Raw genomic sequence first — 20,429 nt, 5'->3', positions numbered from 1 at the left:
GGCAATTTGTCTGAATGCAAGTTTGGCTGTAGACCAAATCTAGAAGGGCATTTGATTTTGCATTAGCCAAAAATCAATCGGCAGTTTAATTGCTTAGAAGTGGAAGATGAAATAGATTGTTCACCTTAATATCGGACCAAAACCATGATAATATTTCTGTCAAATAAAACAGCCATTTATGGCTTTCCTGCACGTTTCACAAAACAAAAAACATTTACGTCATATTCTAGAATACTAACAACCTTTGATAAGTTGGTTCATTGATTAACCATAGGCATTTGAAAAAGGGCTCTTTGAATTGACTATGATAATATCATTCTTCTCTTTGCCTGCAGTATCCCCAAGAAAATTATCCTATTGCTGGACATCTTTGATAACCTTTACGTGTGATTTATAGAAAGATGCACCATGTAGCCAGACTGAAAGATCATACGTACCCATGCTCTGGCACACCTGCTGAAGCTTTGGTTTGCATCAATTGAGATAATTGCAAAAATATACTTCCTTTGTTTGAGCAGGTGAAAATTTAGGATGGGCAAGTCCTTTTAAAAATGCACAAACAAATGAACATGCAAATAAATATTTCAGAAATTTATCGAAGGGGAAGCTTTGGGGGGGGGCTCCTTCTGAACTGACATGAAACCTTCATTTTCTTATTCGCTCTAGTTTTCAGGCAGAATTTTAATAATTTCGTAAAACGTTATGTTTAGAAGTGAGAATAGCTTACAGAAAGCTTGGAAATACTGAAGTCAGCCAGGTCAACTCGCAAAAAATGGCAACCACTGCTTATATTTTGGAGTTAACACAATTATACTACGATATGGAATAATGAAAAGGCCACGGTGGCAAACCTTTTGACAGATTCCAGTGGAATAATTGCGGAGAAATATCGGTAAAATTTTGAAAATGAATAACATAGGAACGTACCGAGAAACAAACGACAACAAACACAAATAATGTATGGCTTATAGTTCGTCCCGGCTTCAACAGGGAGGTAGCTCTAGCTGGAGCTTTAATGCTGCCTTGCAAAATACTTAAATTCGTGAATTAGCTCTAAACCAGTGTCTGTTCTTAAATTTCTTTAGTTTCCCATTATTTATCAATTTGTCACATAGTTCAGAAGGAGCTTTTAGCTGGACCTAATAAATAACGGGATAAAAAATTGAAGGGATGATCTAGGCACGAATAACGAAAAATTCCAATAACACAGCATCTCAAACCCTGCAAAAACATTCGCTTTGGCACATAATATGGTATGTGAATAAACTATTTGCGGATAACAAATAAAGAAACTTTGGAATCAATTCATCCAGTATAGGAACATTTCTTGTGGCACCAGCAAACACCACCCTAGGTAATTTATATTGGTATCTCGTCCATCTCTAAAATCTTTTGACTTCCTCTCAAAAATTTATGTTTAGTAACTTTGTCATTTTGCTAAAGACGATACCAAAATCTGTTAACACGTTTTTCAAGTTTCCAATCAAGCAGTAGGGTTTTAATTCTTTATCTAAGCAAGTAATCCTTTAGAAGTGACCAACAGCAGCTCTGAATAGCATTATTTGTAACTGTAATTCTATTTCTTAAGGTCAATAGGTAGCCATGCCTATCATGCTCCCAATGGCATCGTCTTCGTCTATACCTTTTATAGAAATGTTTATATAGAAATAAAGAAAACAAGTTCAAAACTGTTTGAAAATGAAACTAAAAGAGTGAAGCGAAAAAAAGGAAAATTGATCAAGTGGCAGAAACGGCTGAGGAGAATAATTTGCTTTGATCTTTTCTCGCATAACACAAAGTGCAAGAGCTTCACTGACAAAATCAAAAAAGTTCCACATTTTCCCTCACTATGCTACAAGATGAAATGTTGATAACGGGGTACTCTGACAAAATCTTGAGATGCAAACACAGAGAAATGCAATGAGGAATAAAACGAATTAATATCTTATAACAATAACGATGGCGAAGAATGCATCATACACCATGCAACAATCCAAACATTACGAGAATAAAAGATTTGTATACACAAAGTCTGAGACATTGTTTCAACTTAGGCTATGCGAATGATGTTCTGTTTGGCTAATATTCAACTTGTTCTATTGAAAAGACTCATTCATTGAGCGTTTTTGTTGCTTTCTTGGAAGTTTCGTTCTACTGCTCTGGAAGCGGATTATATATTTTACAATAATAGCAGCCTTAGTTAGATAAATATTTATTTCTTCCTTTTAACGATGTAGGAAAATTCACTTAAACATTGTGGTAGGTCTTCATTTCGCAAAATGGCCTAAGGTAAAGCACGTATCTGGACCTGTTAGTGCACTGCCAACATAGTGCTTTCATCCAAAGAAAACATTGAAGCTAGTCTCACCTGTCAGTGAGCCATTCTACTATGGACAACATCAAGGTTCGACTAAAGAATCAAAAAGGGGGATATGCATGCAAACAGCATTATTATTGCTGCCTCGTTGGACAAAATACATAGAATTTACGTGATACCCTAATCATAGGTGTGCCTTAAACTCATTTTTGGCCATTTACATGACCAAAAACAGCAAGTGCGTTGTTATTGGCATTCGGGACAGGGCATTTAGGGCATAAAAATGGGATGGTAACTAAATTTTGAACCTTGTCACCTAACTGACATGACTTGTTTAGGATGATGTCTGAAATGTGAATATCATCACATCGTGTCATTGAAATCCTTTCAAAGTCATTTAGCATACCATTGATGTCACTAAATGTATTTCTTATTAGCAGGTTACAGAATAGATGGCAGAAATATTTAAGAATACTGCCGAAAAGTTCAATCTAACATGGGTGGGGGGGGGGGTTGCTGTTTTTGATACTAAGGTGAGAGTGATTTCACATATCATCTGCTTTAAAGTTTCTTGTATCTACAGCTGGCTCTTCTGACAGGACAAACTAGCAACGCTGTTAAAAAAACTATTTCATAAACCAAATAAATTCTCTGCATAGTGATTATTTATATTAATATGGTTATATATACAAAAACATAATTTTTGAGGAGCAAAGTCATAAATAGTTAGTACTATTTATCTAATGAAATATTAAAGAGCTAAAATGGAAGGTAACTCATTAACATGCCTATTTTCTTGCTAACAACTTATATGTAGTGCAACCTGGTATACATCTTTTTAACATCGTGTGACAATCTTCCTACCACAACCATAAAGGCATTGCTTTTCAGACAACGGGTATGGTATCTTTATACCATTTTTCACCACTTACTTGGAAGTTTACGCTATTGGGTTAATAGAAATCAGATTTAACCATAGTGGCTGCCACAGCCTTTGCAGTTAAGGGTCAACCTCTTGTTTTCAGCAATAGTCTATTGTAGTCAAAAATAAACAAAATAATGTAATTGGGGCTTGAAAGGAAATTGCCCCCTCGCCTAGCAGTAGGCTAAAAAGGCCCTGGCTGGCTGAAAAGTGTCACACGATCAATAAACAATTCGAAAACCAAAATAATTTTTTGAAGCTTTTGCCAACTACACAGGGGGACTTTTACAGTTACAAACACCGCAAAACATCTCAATTATGCCCTGCTTTAGGCCCAGAAACATGGGGTAAAAGACCCAAGTTTCGACTGGGTGCCTGGTTTCAGGTTTGAACAAAGAATTTTGGTCTTATTTGCCCCCAAATCATTGACAAAAGCTTCGTCATTCATTACAAATGCTGTTTATCACGACGCTTTTAACAAAACTAGAATTCTTTTCATTCGCAATTCAGACCAGAATTTCCAAAAACATAGCAGTACAGCAAGAATCGACATTCCTGGAGCTATTATCACTTCATGTTATTTTTTTAAACACTGTCGAAAATGAGATCTGCGATTAGGTAGCAAAATTTTCAATCAAAATTCATGGCTTTAAGAAGACAGGCATCTCCCCGTTAGCATTAAAATTCAGCAGGTACTTAGGCCACAGCTAAAAAATTCTGACGATAATAAAATCCTTTATACTTTGGATGAAAACTCCTTGGTTTCTCTAAAGCTTATTCCCGGTCAGCGTATGGAAAGCAAAAGATTTCTTGCATATTTTCCCAACAAACCGCTATGAAATATTAATTAACTTCGCGTTTTGTTTGCTACCAGTCAATTCTCGCTGTACCGATCTTCCTATCTCTAGCACCACAAACAACAAACGAAGCAGAGCAATCACACCCACGTTGCATAACATTGAATATTCCCTACAAGGCTAGAAATCTCCCAGTCACGGCATCGCCTATTCGTTTTATGGCTAGAAATCTCCCAGTCACGGCATCGCCTATTCGTTTTATGGCTAGAAATCTCCCAATCACAACATCGGTGCGTTCACGGTTTGCACATAGCTACGTTTGTTATTTGGTGGTGCGAGCTACAATCTAACCACTACGCATTAGCAAAAATATAGACCAATCTGATTCCTTCAATCATTTCTCAGTTACCCTAGCTACTCTGTTAAAACTGCGATAAAGAGCATGGAAAGCACTTGCATCGATAGCGATCAAACGCGAATCCCTATGAACCTACACCCAAACATGCATTCTTGCCGTTTATCCACAGCAAAGCTGCGATATGATAATTCACAAAATGCGCATTTTGAACTTCTATGACGGGGAAACAATTTCAAATAGCGAGGATGTGAAACTTTTCCTTTGCTGTGTAATAAGTCCCATACTTGAAGCTTCCCTTACAACTTGCTGAACAACAAAACTCTTAAAACGGGCATCCAAAGGCTGGTACTGCATTCCTCAAATTGCTTCACAACTGCCTCACTTTGCATCACTTATATGGGATGCACTTATATGCGGGTGAGCCAATGTCAACACAACTACAGACCACTGTTAATCTGTGAAAATTTTTCAAGGATGCAAGGGAAGAGAAACAAGCCAAAAGCGGGGTTAGCGCACGTTTGCAAACGACGGAACCTCTAGCTCATCGCTTTCCGCTGGACAGAGTTTTATAAAGATGGCAGTTTACATATTATCAAGTTTCTCGCAAAATCATAAGCTAAAGCTAGTGCCCTTAGACTACACAAAATAATAATACTAAGTTTCTAATTACACTACTCGTTCATAACACGCTGATGCTACTAGTTCAAGAAGAGTATACAACGGCCACAAGATCATTGCCATTTGTGACTGCACATCGCCTAAACTTTGCAAGCTTGGCTGTGACTCTTGCTACAGAAAGATCTGACATTGTTAGGCCACAGGCCCCTGTCTCGTTTTCATAATACGAATTCTTTTTCAACCTTGCCTCGTTTTAAAACACGGCAGCCCTTTATCCTATCTCAAAGTCTAGATGTTCCATCATCGATCATCTAAAGGTTCATGCAAAAACGCCAAAATTTCATGCTTGGTATTCGTAACAATTAACGTTTCATTTAACAATGAAAGTGAAAATGCGATGTTTTATACGTCACTGATTGAAATCTAATCGAAAGGATTCAGAGTTAGGGAGTTATTTTATATGGATAATTTGACTGAAGGAGTGGCCGGTTTAGATTACCAAATCTTACCTTTCTGGGACAAAATAAAATCGTCTTCAAATGGAGTTAAACTATTGCTGTTCTCCAATTTTTCATCCATCAAGGCTTCCTAGCAATTATCAAAATTGTCTTGCCCAGAGTTTTTAGCTGCAGCCAAAGATTTAACCAAAGTTTTTCGCATCAGAAAAGTTTAAAAGGCTGAGAAGAATACAACCTTAATAAAAGCTGACTATTATTGAAGATGAATTCATGAGAAATTTATCGTCAGGCAGCTCTGCAATTTGCAATTTGCTTCGTCACTTATGGTGGGAACCTATAGTGCAGTTCTGCCTGTCTACTGTTGTTATTATGCGGTGTAGTTGCGGAAAGATTGGCCTTATAATGGAAATAACAAGCAGTAAAGCGTTTAAACTAGCCTGGCGTTTTTTCTATAAAACAGAACAGCGACTGACCCTCACTTTAAGATAAAACCCAGCTAGACAGTAGCGCATTAGAGGCTCTATTCATTTTGAGCTGCATTAAAAACCAGACTTTCCAAGCAAGAGTTGTATGCACAGTTCACAATTGGCTATGAGCACTTCAAAATCTATACCCAAAATGAATAATTTAAGCTTTTTGAATATACAGTTAAACATGCTTTAATTACGTTATTATACTAAGGAAATCGAGCAATATTGCGATAATAAATAGGTAATTTTAAAATGTTTCAGACCTTTTCTGTCTTTTCTAATATTGTTTATATGGAACTGTTAATATCAAATCTTTCAGGGGATTCGGACTTAATCATATTTTCAAGGGTACTTACGTGTGAATCTGACCCTTTTCCGCCTGTAAAGACTTCCATATTTTCTAAATGACCGCTAACAACAGGGGATTGCTCACCAAGGGAATCCCCTCCACTCATACCATCAGCCTCGGTCAACTGGCCACTCATTTCAACGGGCCCCTGGCCACTTATTTCCATAGGCCCCTGGCCACTCATTTCAATAGGCCCCTGGTCGCTCATTTCGGCAGACATCTTCTCACCCTCTCCATCTACATCGGACTTGATACTGCATTCAGACCCCTTCTTCTTGCCTTTTCCAGCATCTCTGTTGTATGGTCGTGGACCATTTGCACTCTGGTAGTGTGTGGCCAAGTGAAGATTGAGGTGGTCTGAACGGTTAAACGCACGACCACAAATGGTGCATTTGAACGGCTTTTGGCCTGAGTGGATTAACTCATGCCTTCGAAGATGGTGAGATCTTGTGAAAGCTTTGTTACAGGTACGACAGACAAATGTCCTTGGTAGAACTCGTTTTTGGCCAGCATTATCCAAAGTGGCCCGAGGTCGGCCAGGTTGATGGACCATGTGCCGGAAAGTAAAGAGATTCATGTGTGGGTCTGGAGGCTTCATGTCTATCGAGCCTTTTACATCCCTTTGCGTCAGCTGCACTTTGAATTTGGATTGCAACCCAGAAGCTGAATCTTCACCACTGCTCATGTGATCGTTTTTGGCATCATCGCCATTGCCTTCGTCTTTCCTGGCAATCTGAAAACCTTCTTGCAACTCATTACCGTAATTTTGTTCCCTTTCGTCTACTTGCTTTGGGCGTATCATCATCCCATCCTGCCTCGAATCGCGATTGTTAACATCGTGGGGCATCTCATGGTACAGCATAGATGGGTGGCCAATTCGCTGCTTGTTGATAAAATCATTTCTTGCATTAAGTAAACCACCAAAGCCGAATTTTGCTGGATCACCCGTGATAAACGGCACCCCTCCGCGATCATGCAGATCTTGTCCCATCGGACTTCTTGGTCTTTTATCGTCATGTCGAAACATGGGTGCATGTCCAGAGAATGGTGACAGTTTAGCATCCTTTGGATTGGTGTCCAGTATGCTCCCTGGTATGAAACTTGGAGGTCCAGGCATTGGGAAACCTGGTGGAGGAAAAAAGTCAGGAGGATGAAAGTCACTGGGCCTCAACTCTTGAAGATTGCTTTTGTACTTAGAGAAGGTTTCCTTCTCAACTCTTGTATGGGTGAAACTCTGATAAGGTGATGACCTAACAACGCTGTCAGGAGGTTTTGAATAGTGTGGGCTATGTTTCAATGATACTGGTAAATCGGGTTTCAAATCTGATGTTTCTTCATCTCGATTGTGGGACTGTCTGCCTCTGCCACCAATACCATGAATATCTAGAGCATGTGTAGGAATATCTGTGCTATTCTTTTTTTCCACATTCTGATCTTCTGCAAGCTGCTCCTGCCGCCCCTCTTCTTCATCACCACCAGGACGCGTTTCTGGTCTTGAATACCATGGTGGTGGCTCACTGCTAATAATTCTCACCTGTGGGGGTCCAGTCTCTACATTTCCAGTTGTATTCCAGGGCTCGTTTAAAGCTGGTTCTTCTCTTGCAACCCCAATTTGATCTAAAGATGGCGGGTTAGGCCATCCTTTGTCTACACCAACACTCTCTCTAGTACTCGGGCCTGATTCTGTCTCTCTATTGATCATCATTGTGCTTTCTTTGCTTGAAGACAATTTCAAATCACCACCAGTTGAAATGACCTCCTGTCTTTTCTCGACAGCTGCATCAGTTCCATCTGTAATGCTTTCTGGGGTTTTCAATGGCATTCTACCACGCTTTTTGTTAGACACATATCCTTCGTGATTATTCATGTGACTGCTCAGTCGATCTGATCTTGAGTATGCTTTGTTGCAAATATGGCATACATATGGTTTCTCCCCAGTATGTACTGTCATGTGCCTCTTCAGGTGATGGGACCGGGTAAATGCCTTGTTGCATATATTACACTGATACTGTCGTACCCCTGTGTGTATCAGCATGTGACGTTTAAGGGTGATTGCCCACGCAAATTCTTTCCCACATATATGACAAACGTATGCTTCTTGCTTTTCCATAACTTGATCGCCTTGAGTCCCTTGCATCTCTGTTTCCTCATTGTCTGCAAGCTCTGGAGGAAGTGGCCTGTTAATAAGCGCCTCGCCTTGATCGTCAACCTCTCTAACTTGCCTGTCACTATATTTGCTCACCAGCTCCTTCATTCGACGAATTGCGCTTCCAGGAGCAGTCAGGATATCACCTCTTGCTGGGTGCCGGGAATCCCCATCGAATCCACGTGCATTGCCTTTGAATTTTGTTGCATTTTTGGTTAAGGCTATAGCATCAATAGCTGATAATTCTGAATCTGAATGCTTTCTTGCAGATGGGTATCCTGGTGTCAGAGTGTTCCTATCAACCACGTGGGATTTCCCCTTAGTGGACGATGAATGAAACGCTCCACCTCTCCGTTGATTGTAATTCATCAAAAGTGGATCTGGAGGCAGGAACATGTTATCAGGGACATGAGGTGGGTAGGACTCAAAAGGATTTCTATGTGCTGCTCTTTCACTAAGGAAACGATCACCATATGTGTGTTTATGCACCTTACTTCTGAATCTGTGATCATCATCATTCATGAAATATTCCCGCCAATCCATCTTAGGATAACATGAATCTCCATGGCAATGGTTACCATGGCAGTGGGACCCACTACAAAACTGTTCATGACACTGCCTATGGCTATCATGATAACCGTGATGACATGGCCCATGATCGCTGGATTTGTTGCAATGACCGCTGTAACAGCTGTCCCCATGGCAACGTGACTCCTTGCGTGAATGGCACCGGTCTGGTCCGCATTCTCCATGAAAGGAGCCATGCTCATGGTGGCTACAGTGACTATGGCAATCAGAGCCCCGCCTTTTTTCGTGACGGTTTCTCTCATTCTTGCATGAAACGCATGAGCAAAAATGTTCCCTGGAATCACCTCTTCTCTCGTCACCGTCTTTGGTTTTCTCGGCATCGTCATAGTCACTTGCTCTGTCATCAAAGAGAGGCCTGGGCTCCACTGATTCACCCGAGTCGTCAAGGCGCCCGTTAGTACCGATGTTGAGCTCATGGTCACCTGGGATGATGAAAACAGTGGGGGTTTCAGTCTCCTCGCCCATTTTGAATTGCTCTTGGAGGTAAGAATGACGTGCGCTCTCGTCTTCATCATCTGTTAATTCTTGGTGGAGTGCTTGAGAACTGATATCTAAAACCGAGAGAAGATACAATGTACATCTAATTTGAAGTTCAGCGAGACTGGCCTATACCGAGCTGCAAATGACACACTGTTCGTAAAAGCACCTGTTTGTAACAGTTACATTCAAATTTAGTACCCGAACAAGGACGGACAGCTGGGGTGGTAACTTTGAAAAAATTAATTATAAAATCAAGAACAAATCGTGATACTGTAGAATAAATTGGGCATTACAGTATCCGAACACCTAAATACTACTGGTTGAAAATCTAGAGGTCAAAGACGAACAAAGTACTGACAACAACCACACATTTTGCAAGCCCCCTAATGTTATTGTCAATATTTAGCAGCATAGTGCCTGTTAGGAATTCAAAAAAGGATGCATTTCGAAATGAGAGAGCATCATAATCATTCAAAAGACTCACATCATAAAAATAAACTCAAGATATGCGCCCTTGGCTGCGGAAAATGACTAAAACTTGCAACTTGTTCACTAACTTGTTAGAGAACCGCCCGGTTTCCATAAAAAACTTAAAATAACAAAGTTCAATCTAAGACTGCCAAAAATGAGAATTAGGGAAAAAAGCAACATCCAAAGACCAAAGCCCCCATGTAAATAAAAAGTTCCCAAACATCTTCCTATTTATATCATGTCACTTTAAATAGAATAAAATACCGAAGATTTTGCTATGCAAACTAATCTGCTGCTAGCATAGGGCAACAAGAGGAAAGAGAAAGCTTGGCCACGTATAAGATGAGAAACTATAATGGGAAACGGTACAGTTTTCTATAAAGGAAAACGCGACTTTAAAGCCATCTGGTATGGTTTAATCTTCGAGCAAATTCAAGGTATATGGACCCAGCGTAATCGACTTACAAATAACTACCTTTAACATAATACCGAATTCTACTCAACAGCAGCAGTCTACATGGAGCTGTCTAGTTTCCATACTGCTCGACCTGATGACGTAATTAATTCACCCTAACCCTAACCCTAACCCTAACCCTAAACCTAATCCTAACCCTAAACCTAACCCTAACCCTAACCCTAACCCTAACCCTAACCCTAACCCTAACCCTAACCCTAACCCTAACCCTAAACCTAACCCTAACCAACCCTAACCCTAACCCTAACCTTTATCTTAACCCCTTACTTGAAATAATTAAGCATGCTAATTCATGACTATTAATCATGCTTATTTATGACTATCAGGTCGAACAGTATGGAAACTAGACAATTCCTATTGTGGCTCTGTTAAAATAAAGTCCTCATGCCTCGATCGGAATCAAATATCCCTCGTATTCGATCTTTTATCCTGGAACGCTTCTAGCAAAGCTGCTCCCAAGCGTTCCAATCGTTAAACATGTCATCATCCCTTTGTGTTTCACAGGATTTCCTGATTACTTAAGAAATAGAGAATTATTGTAGTTGCCTCGCGGGTCGAGCGGCGAACGGATTCCATCCTTGTGGTATCAAAGCAGTTGGCTAAAGGGGATATTGATTTACGAGCAAAGGCTCCCCAAAATACAAAAGGTCGGTGAATGAATCTCCTGCAGCTATTTTTCTAACCAGGGCATGGGGTTCATTGAAAGTTTAGAAGGAAGAAGGCGGTTAGGCCTAGGGTTTGCCGCTGGGGATTTTCAAAGAAAACCCGCTTTCAGGCTAAAATTCCAGAAATTTTTTATCAACGGGCTATCATACAAATTATATAGTAACAAACTAGAAAATAAATATCGCTTCCTTTTTGTTTAAAACAAAAGCCGGGAAGCTCATTGCTCCTAAAAGCTTGAAAGGGTACGATGCGCTTTCCATGAATGTGGGCATATCAAATAACAACAAAGTCGACTTTCTGAAAGAAAGCTTTCTAACCAGTTCACCACCAAACAAAGAGCTAACAGTCTTGTTCAATTTGTTGGAAAAATACAAGTTCTTCGAACGACACTTGAAAGGAGGAGATCCCTTCGAAGACGAAGAAATCTTCGTAAATTTGAGGCTAGCCATACGTACAGGAGGTGAAAACAAGGGTCATTCGGATGAAAAATCTGCGAAACGAATATTTGTAAATGAAAGACAAAATAAACATAAATACAATTAACAAGGCCCGGATACCTTTTGTGAAGTAACAAAAGAAAATGCCTATGAGATTGCGAGAAAAATGAAATTGATAAAAAACTACTTGAGGTTTTAGCAACGGGGGAAGCTATCATAAATAAAACTATTCACGACGAGAGGATGCTGAGTAAACTGTTGATAGGAAATCTAACAAACAGCATCAACAAAATTAAAGAAAAAAAATCGAACATTCAAAAAAAACATTCTGAAAATATTCTTTAAAAAAGAAATACACGAAGGTGAGGGTAAATCATCGAGAATTTTGGGGTTCAGAAGATTGGCAAAATAAATTTGGAGATAAACAGAAAAGGATACAAAAAGTTTATACGAGACTTTGTGTGCATGCATAAGCATTCAGTGATCCACAATAATTAAAGCTATTTTTTATCTTGCTCCTTTCACTTGCCGACGATTTGAGAGGAAGGAGTTTCTTCTTTAATAAATACAATCTACTAAAGATTACGTTTTGATAACAACGACAGAATTTTAACGCGAATAACGACCGGCCTAAGAGGATTCCAAAAGATTTAGAGAAGGGACACTTTTGAGAGTAACAGATTACAACAAGTCAATACTAAATTAATTCATAGAAGCAGTCCCTCTGTAAACGGGTAAGAATTTTGTCGCCCGTTGGATACCATAAACCTAAAGAAAAAACTGCCGACAGTTAATAAGCAGGCTGGATGTTCACGAGAAATTACCTCGGCTGTTTCCAAATTCTATCGACTTTAAACTGGGCTATTGTAAAAACCAAGCACAATTTGATTTCAGACACACAGAGAGGTCTCTTAGTCCAAAATAAACTCTGATACCTCAATGAGAATATCTCAAGGTGTGTTATTTTTCGTATAATTTTGTCAAACTCTTTGTAAAAGATTAAACGCCAAGCTATTTAATTTCGCATAATTTTGTCAAAGTACGAACATGGGAAATTAAAGCATCAGATGCTGCTTAGATCTCAAATTTGAGGAAACTTTATTCCATACAAAAATTCAAAAATTCAAAGGCCGAGAATTCATTTTAACGTGAATGTTTGCAATTTTGAAAAGTGTTTACATCGAACAGACCAACAAAAAAATCAAGGCAATATATCATAGATCGCGAGGCCTCAATTTATGGCAAACAATCAGCTAGAAGGCAAAACGCCAAAAACTGATGAATAATAGCCGAAGAATTTCAAAAATATCTACAAATAAATATCCAACAACTGATTAAGAATAAAAGCAACTGAACCGTTCATTCTAAAGTCGAACAAAATTTGCTGGACAAATAACAGAAGAAAAGCAGTGTTGAATTGCTTGAAATAAAAAAACATGTTTTTAACGACAGTTTGAGGTAGCAAGATTAGGATCCACTGACTCTTTAACGCGTAGAGAAAACGACTTGAAATGCGCTTTTGGTATACCAAAAAGGATAAAAACCAACAGTGCCTTTGTGTATTTTTCAAACAACTCTGAGTTACGATACACAAGCGAGATCGGATGACACTTACCTAGGTGACTTGGCACATCCTTTCTGCTTTCATATCTCTTGGCCTTTGCCGTGAAATTTGCCATCAATACTCATTAGGGTACGGTTAGACTTCTAAATGAAAGTACGTTTAGACATTTAGGTCCCGCTGCAATATAACTCCACCAGAAAAGGTAAGGACCATTACCACTTGGCATAGAAACCGAGAAGGATCATAACAATGATATTGGTTTGCATCAGAGGGCACCTCAACCTTAAAACAGGCTCTGTATGTTGTTGCTGACGGGTTTAATGACTTCAAACAATCGGATATGGTTCAAATATTAATGTGGCAGCGTCCACAATGCAAGCTAGATTTATACAGGAATTCTCTATCGAATGTGACAACTTGAACCTATAAGACAATTTAACCAAAACCTGCATGATTCAAAGAAGTCATAGCTCCTCAAGTGCAAGCAACTAGTCCTGGTATGCATCAAATGTGCAAACTCAATGGCCAAATACCTAAGACCAATAGACAGCGAACTTATTTATGCAGAAAGTTTTAGTGTAATATCCATCGCAGGATCACCTGCCCGTGAAAGCAACTCAACAGGAGGCTTGAAGCTCTATCCTCGTCTCGTGTATGCCCCCCTGTTTTTCGAATGTGGTCAGCACCTGTGCCTGCAAGCCAAAATATGACCTGTCTAGATTACAAATGCCTGAAAATTTATTGTACAGCTCTGCATGAACTTTGGCAAAACGAGTCGACCAAGCATTGAAAAAGTCCTGAAATTCATCCTTGTTTTGGCGCGTTTTCAACTGCACATTGGCTGCAGAAACATTGTAATCATGCGTCGATTCTGCCTACAAAAATTCAATAAAAAATTCAAGCAAACGTTTGCTATTCGAGACGCAATTTCTACGTGAACAAAAAATGACCCACAAAGAGAGAGCAGTATTGTTAGCACGGTAGCAGACATGCTGCTCAAGGTCGCTGCATGAACCCTTGTAGTACCAATAGTTTACATTGGTATTCCGCTTACTGAGAACAGGTATCAGCAGTTCTATTGCAAAGGCAATGGAGCAGGGCGCAGGAACATCAGAATATTTTTTTAAAAATTGCACTTTTTGCAGAAATTATTGTCAGAAGTTCAAATGTACCATTGAAAAGAATTTGCTTTCGATTGAAAGGAATGATTGCAGTGAGCAAAGATGACATGGTTTATTAAGTAAATAGAGCGAATGCGAGCTTGACATGGTTAATATCAAAAGCAATAGAGACACCGGAATGGACATCTCTGGATACTTAGCTATAAGAGATCATCAGACCCTGTCTGTCGTTAAAACGGACAAGAAGATGATCATAGGGCTTTCTTAATCAACCACCCTTACACCACAATTTTCTACTTTTACGCACATCACATCAATAGAGGATGCAGTTGCATCACTGTGCAATCTAACCGCATGAAGCCACAACGAGGTTTCAACTACTTTCATTCGTCTTGCTTTTATAAACAGCAAGTAAATGCCAACGAAATGTCTTGAGTCAAGATAGATTATATGAATAATGACAAAACAAATAAATAAATAAATAATGAATAGAATAATAAATGGGCATAAGTATTTGAATGACTGAAATCCCACAACAAGAAATTTCCGAAAATTTAAACATAACATCTAGAGACACCTTGCTTGGCTTTGAAAAGTTTGATTGCTTGAGACGTTTCTTAATTATTCATCTATTACATTCACATACAACTTACCATAACATATAAATATCATTTCCTTAAATTGCGTTATTATACTGTGTCTATACATCGTGAAAATAACAAAAAGAAATCGAGACTGAGTATTCCTTCAGAATTGATTGGCGTTATAATTTATTTTCTTGGGTGATACGGCAAGATAGTTTTGTCTCAAAAAGACAAACAACAGTTATGACCCATTTTCAATAAAAGATGACTACATGTTAATTCAGAAGGGGAAATTGATCATTTTTCATGGAGGAGCGATAATGTCAACTCAACTGCCTGAAACTTTTGGCTTAAAATAAGTAATAACATCAGTAGATAGAAGATATAACAAAAAATCTCATCACAATCATTATATTTGGATCAGAAGTCTAAGAACGCAGTGTCTTCATTTTCCATTTTCCACCTTTTGGCCACAAAAGTAACCCAAATCCTAACTAAGCTTTCAGACAAAATCTTAAATTTTCCTACACCCCCACAACACGTGCCCAATTTCCCAACAACATGCCCCCAACAACAAACCATTACCAAAGATTTGAATGTTAGATGTTTTCATCAGGCTCTCACTATAACAATATTTTTATAGAAATAAACTCTTTGATTGAATCAGAAAAAACTTACACTATAAAACAACTTTTTAACAACAGAATTATGTACACTTTGTGTTAAGCAATATAATTTGCACTAAGCTTTACCTTTAATTTGTATTTTGAAGAAAGTTTGTATTTCCAAATTCATTGTCTGTCTTCTATCAACAGATGCTCATTGCTGCAAATAGCTTTTGAGTTGAAGGCCTAATACAATTTTGACTTTCAATAGAAATATATGTTACAGGCTCTGTGATTGGTTAAAACCCCATCTAGACAATTCATTGGACTTAAGTAAGCACACTCCTCAGAAATATAAATAATTATGCATATTTTTTAATTATAATAACGTTATTTTAAGACCATTCAAAAAGTTGGAACAAAAGGTTATTAAATGAGGCTGGAAAAGAAAAAAAGAGCAATCAAGTCCAAGTATTTTGCATAAGGTAGCAGCTGTAGTACAACTGATGCAAATAAATAATCTGACCAACAAATAAAAAAATAAATTTACTCTTTATCAAAATTCAGGGCACAAATTGAGCTTGCCCAAAAGCTTACTTTATGGAGTTTACAGAGAAGGACAGAATCCTAATCATTACGGCTGATCTGAGGGGCACGTGTGAATATATCATGGTGCAATCTCAGGAACTTTCTCAAATTTCTTTGCAGATTTCCTTCTGAACAAAATACACTGCACTAAAATACAGCAGATTTTTTACTACAAAGTATTATTCAATTTACCAGAGAGCAGGTAAGCAACAAACATCATAATCATTTCTTTAATAACAAAGAATTCTGCAGACCAAAGACGAAAAGTAAGAAAGAGTTTCAGCAATGACAAAAAACAGCAGGTAGACAATGTTCAAATGAAAGTTAGTCCTACAATGTCAATAGTAAAAGAGATACCCCCAAAGAGTTCCACATGACCAGCCAACATGAAAAAAAATTCACAAATGTTACTAAGGTAGACTTAGAAAAAATTGTATAGGCAAATGCTAACTGATGTTTAAGGCCAGCTGATGTTTTCAAAATTGAACTTTCAATAAGCTGGGGGATAGTTGCAAAAGAGCTGGGGGTTGGCAAAATTTTCAATATAGTGAAGAGGTGAGAGTAGAGACCCAGTAGTAGAATTATAAGAGTAGTCAATGGTTAAGCATTCAATACAGGATTCTAAACAAGAGGGGAGAAGATAGCTTCTTTTAGTCCCCTCCTTTTGCAGAGTAACATCTGAATTTTTTTAAATTTGCACACAAGGCCATATTGAAAGAGTGCAAATGGAAAAAACACAACCTAAATACTTCTATTTGGCACTTTTCCATCAGTCAATTTGGGAATCTTAATGGTATTTCCTGTGGCTCAGTATCATTTCAATCATATGCCTTTTATCTGTTGAAAGTTTTAAAAAGAGAAGAGCTTCCAGCATTTAATCATAAAATAAGGATCTCTCAGTTGAGACAAATAATAACTAATGGGGACATAGGAAGTGTTTATCTGGAGGGGCACAGCCTCAGGAAGGGCACTTATCATTGTCACCAAGTGGTCCTGGCAAAAAGGGCACCATGATGATAAAAATTAAACGTAAAACAGGTATTTACTTCTTATAAAGGACACTTGCCAAAACCATGGGGGCACAGTGCCCTAGTGTCCCCCAAGTCTTATATCTAGATGGTTAACTAAAAAGCTAATAACTAATAATTAGTAGTATTATATACGGACAATAGAAATCTGATGAACTGTTCATCTTAATTTCATCAACCTAACAATGGTTTAAAAGCATGAAAGCTAGGTTAGGATGTCTTCATATCAAAGAATAAAAATCAAGACAAAAAAATTAGAAAAGAAATATTTTACTAGAAATTATAAAAGATCACTTGATAAAATAAAATCATATCAACAAAGACATTTAAAGTTGAGAGATACAATAAATAAACACTGAAATTTTGAATGACATACCAATTATTTTGAAAAGGAAACAAGGAAAAAATAAAAAACTTATTAGCAATTAAACTAGTTTAATACTCATAAAACTATAAACAATTAGGTGAAATAAATGAACTAGGCTTTGGTTTAGAATTATCTAACATTGTCACTGAAACACACAAAGTGTTGAATGACATTAAGTGACAAAGCTATGATGCAGATATTTTTATAAATGAAAACTGCAAAAAACTTACTCTTATGATCTGTTATTTAACACTTTAATATTTCTATTCATACACATTGACTTGAATGATCTATATACTTCCATCTTCTATAAACATCTACATTCTATTGTAGTTTTACCATTTATTTTGGTTCATCTTTAAGAGTGCTTTTCCCTTAGCTTTAAAGAAAGGTGCTTCAAATTTGATTTTTTAATAAATTGCATACTGCAGCATATTGTGAAATCAAAATACTAGCAAACTTTGAAGAAAAATAATTATAAATAATGGCAAATATTTCAAAAAGTTGGATGGTTTCATTCATGAATTCTATTTTCTTCTCCCTGTCTTAAAAATCTTTTCCAACTTACATACTTCATTTTTTCAATGATTTGATTGAATATTAAGATATCAACTGATTATGTACCTATGGAATTATGTATATCAAATTTTCAACAGCAAATCTAATAAAAAATTCAGAATATTTTATAAAAGTTAATAAAAGGGGCTGTTATCATCTACAGGTCATAAAACAAACACTGGTCTGGCGCAAGATCACAAGATTGAAGCTCAACAATGAGGACTCTTCGTGAATTCTTACCAGTTCCTTTAAAAACCAAACAACAACGTTTATAAAACAATCAACTGATTCAGATCACTCAATGAGTTGAAATTTTTGGCATTAAGAAAAAATGATAGCGCAATAAACCATTTTTCGTATAAAATCACGGTCAAATTTTTAAGAAATACACCTCTATAGCTATAGGCCGTCCTTACAAAACAGCAAATAAAAACCCCCGTATTGAAGAACCCTAAAGGTTTAATGCTACATCTTGCGGTTTCAGAAACGAACAATTTCCCAGGGGGATGTAATCATCATAGCGAAAAACGAAAACACCCAAGTTAAATACATTAGACAAAAGCTGATGATTTGGCTATGTAATTAATTTGAAAGCCAAGCATATTTCTGCCACTCAGCAAGTCTAAAAACAAGGGTGGAATTTCCGCCCGAAACGTCATCGAGTTTAACAACGAAAACACCGCAGCACCGGTAAATAGTTTGGCAGTTGGTTTAACCTTCCATCTAATCAATAATTTCATACCCTCTTTGCATCGCTAAAAGGAATACCCTTTGAAACAGCTGCCCCTATTATAAAAACACTGCGTCGCAAGTTGCGAATTCCTGAAAAACTGGCAAATTTTTTAAAATCACGCAAATGGGGTGACGAACAACAAACCAGACTAAATTTATACCGTTAATGATAAAGCGAAACCCACATAAAAAATTCGTCAAAGAAGTGACTGTAAGAAACTTGATACTTACACTGTATTTGTAATCCCCCTTTTCTTTTCCTCGCACCAGTTGGCTGGAGGGCTTTTTCACTGGGGCAGCCATACTGCTCATGTTTTGATTCTCTCGCGGGGTCAACTTCATAATGTGATCTAGTTCTTTCGTGTCTGCCGTAATTAAAAACTTCGGTTGATTTAAAAACATCTTCATTTTCAAAAGTTCCCTTTAAATCTGAATTGCTTCGTATTTTCGATGGCAATAAGTTGTTATTGACTCCATTTTGCAGTTGTGGGAGTTCGTGAAGGGTACGATGAAGCAAGAAATTCGCGATCTCCTTGAATCTTTTTCGACAAGTAAGGCATTCATATTTTGATCCCAAGACTTTTCTTATTCTGGCGTTCCGTAATATCAATCTTCGGCAAAATTCTGAATGAAATTTTTCATCACAGTGGTAACAGCTTGGCCTAGAAACGAGAGAACAAAAATTACTGTGGGCGAAGCGGATACGAACGGCATCAGCAAGATGAGCAAGGGTTTTTTAGGGTTAAATAAACATCCTTAACATTTCACCAAGTACTTGAAATACGGAAGAAATTAAATTAAGTATCATATAGCAGAATATAATCTTAAATGATGTATAGATCTGAAATGAGAAATCAATAAGCAGCTGTAAAAGACAGGCTATTACCTTCCCTTCCCCTTCAAGGACCGTAGGGGGCCTTTCTTCAGTCGCAACTTCGGCCGTATTTTATCGATGCCTGCTTCGTACTGTACCATCGTCGAACCACGCCAAGACATTACCTATAGCCTAATATCTATTATCAAGTGTTTATATAAGATGTTTTGAGACATTGTTAAAGTACACTGCCTAATTTTTGATCGATCTAGTTTGATCAAAATCCAGGCATTGTTTTCACCGCCATCTTGAAAGATAATTCTCCCACAGTCGAAGAACCGCAGCCTCTTATTCATCCCTTTGTTTTGCCCCTAAGAGGCAATTTTAGGGGAAATGAAAACAGCGATGCCTGCTGTGCGGAAATGGTGGGGCGCTAGGAGGGACTTGTTGATGGCCAATTGGAATGCGTTTCATTCATTAACATCCGATGACAAGGTCACAGCAATTTTCGCTCAATTAAGTATCTTTTGACCCATTTTTCTGGGCAAGGCCTTTTGGGGAAAAATCATCCACCAAAAACGACGAGAAGTCCATTGACAAAATTGAAGCTGTCCAGAGACGAGCTGCAAGGTTCACATTAAATTATCACGTTTATGGCACAGACACTCAGTTGACACAGAAAATGAAATCGTTAAACTGGCTACCACTACAACACCAACACTGCATCCATGACCTTCAAATCTTCAATAAAATTCGAAACAACATGCTCAACATCTCGTATCCAGAAATTGTCCTTTCCTTAACCAGAAATCTGCTTAAATATCAAACAATTCAATGCCTCCACTCCGAAGCTTTCAAAAATCAATTCTTCGTAAGAACAGTTCGGATTTGGAATAGCCTGCCGTCAGAAATTATG

General features: G+C 37.8%; 1 protein-coding gene across 2 annotated transcripts; it reads right to left on the bottom strand.

Moving 5' to 3' along the window:
- Positions 1-293: 293 nt before the first annotated feature.
- On the bottom strand, positions 294-19,853 carry LOC135694207 (uncharacterized). 2 transcript variants are annotated; one of them, XM_065212933.2, is made up of 3 exons: positions 19,586-19,853; positions 18,931-19,361; positions 298-9,574 (listed from the first exon to the last, which is right to left on the bottom strand). In XM_065212933.2, exons 1-3 carry the CDS (start codon positions 19,693-19,695, stop codon positions 6,228-6,230), a joined length of 3,888 nt encoding a protein of 1,295 aa, XP_065069005.2. In that variant the 5' UTR covers positions 19,696-19,853; the 3' UTR covers positions 298-6,227. The 2 variants fall into 2 exon arrangements, with proteins under 2 accessions (XP_065069053.2, XP_065069005.2); XM_065212981.2 differs by lacking the exon at positions 19,586-19,853 and having other exon boundaries at positions 294-9,574; positions 13,168-19,073.
- Between the last annotated feature and the right edge of the window lie 576 nt (positions 19,854-20,429).

Source organism: Rhopilema esculentum, chromosome 17, assembly GCF_057945365.1.
Source record: "Rhopilema esculentum isolate cy_ngs chromosome 17, ASM5794536v1, whole genome shotgun sequence".
Taxonomy (NCBI): Eukaryota; Metazoa; Cnidaria; class Scyphozoa; order Rhizostomeae; family Rhizostomatidae; genus Rhopilema; species Rhopilema esculentum.
This window is presented reverse-complemented; position numbering and strand designations above follow the sequence as displayed.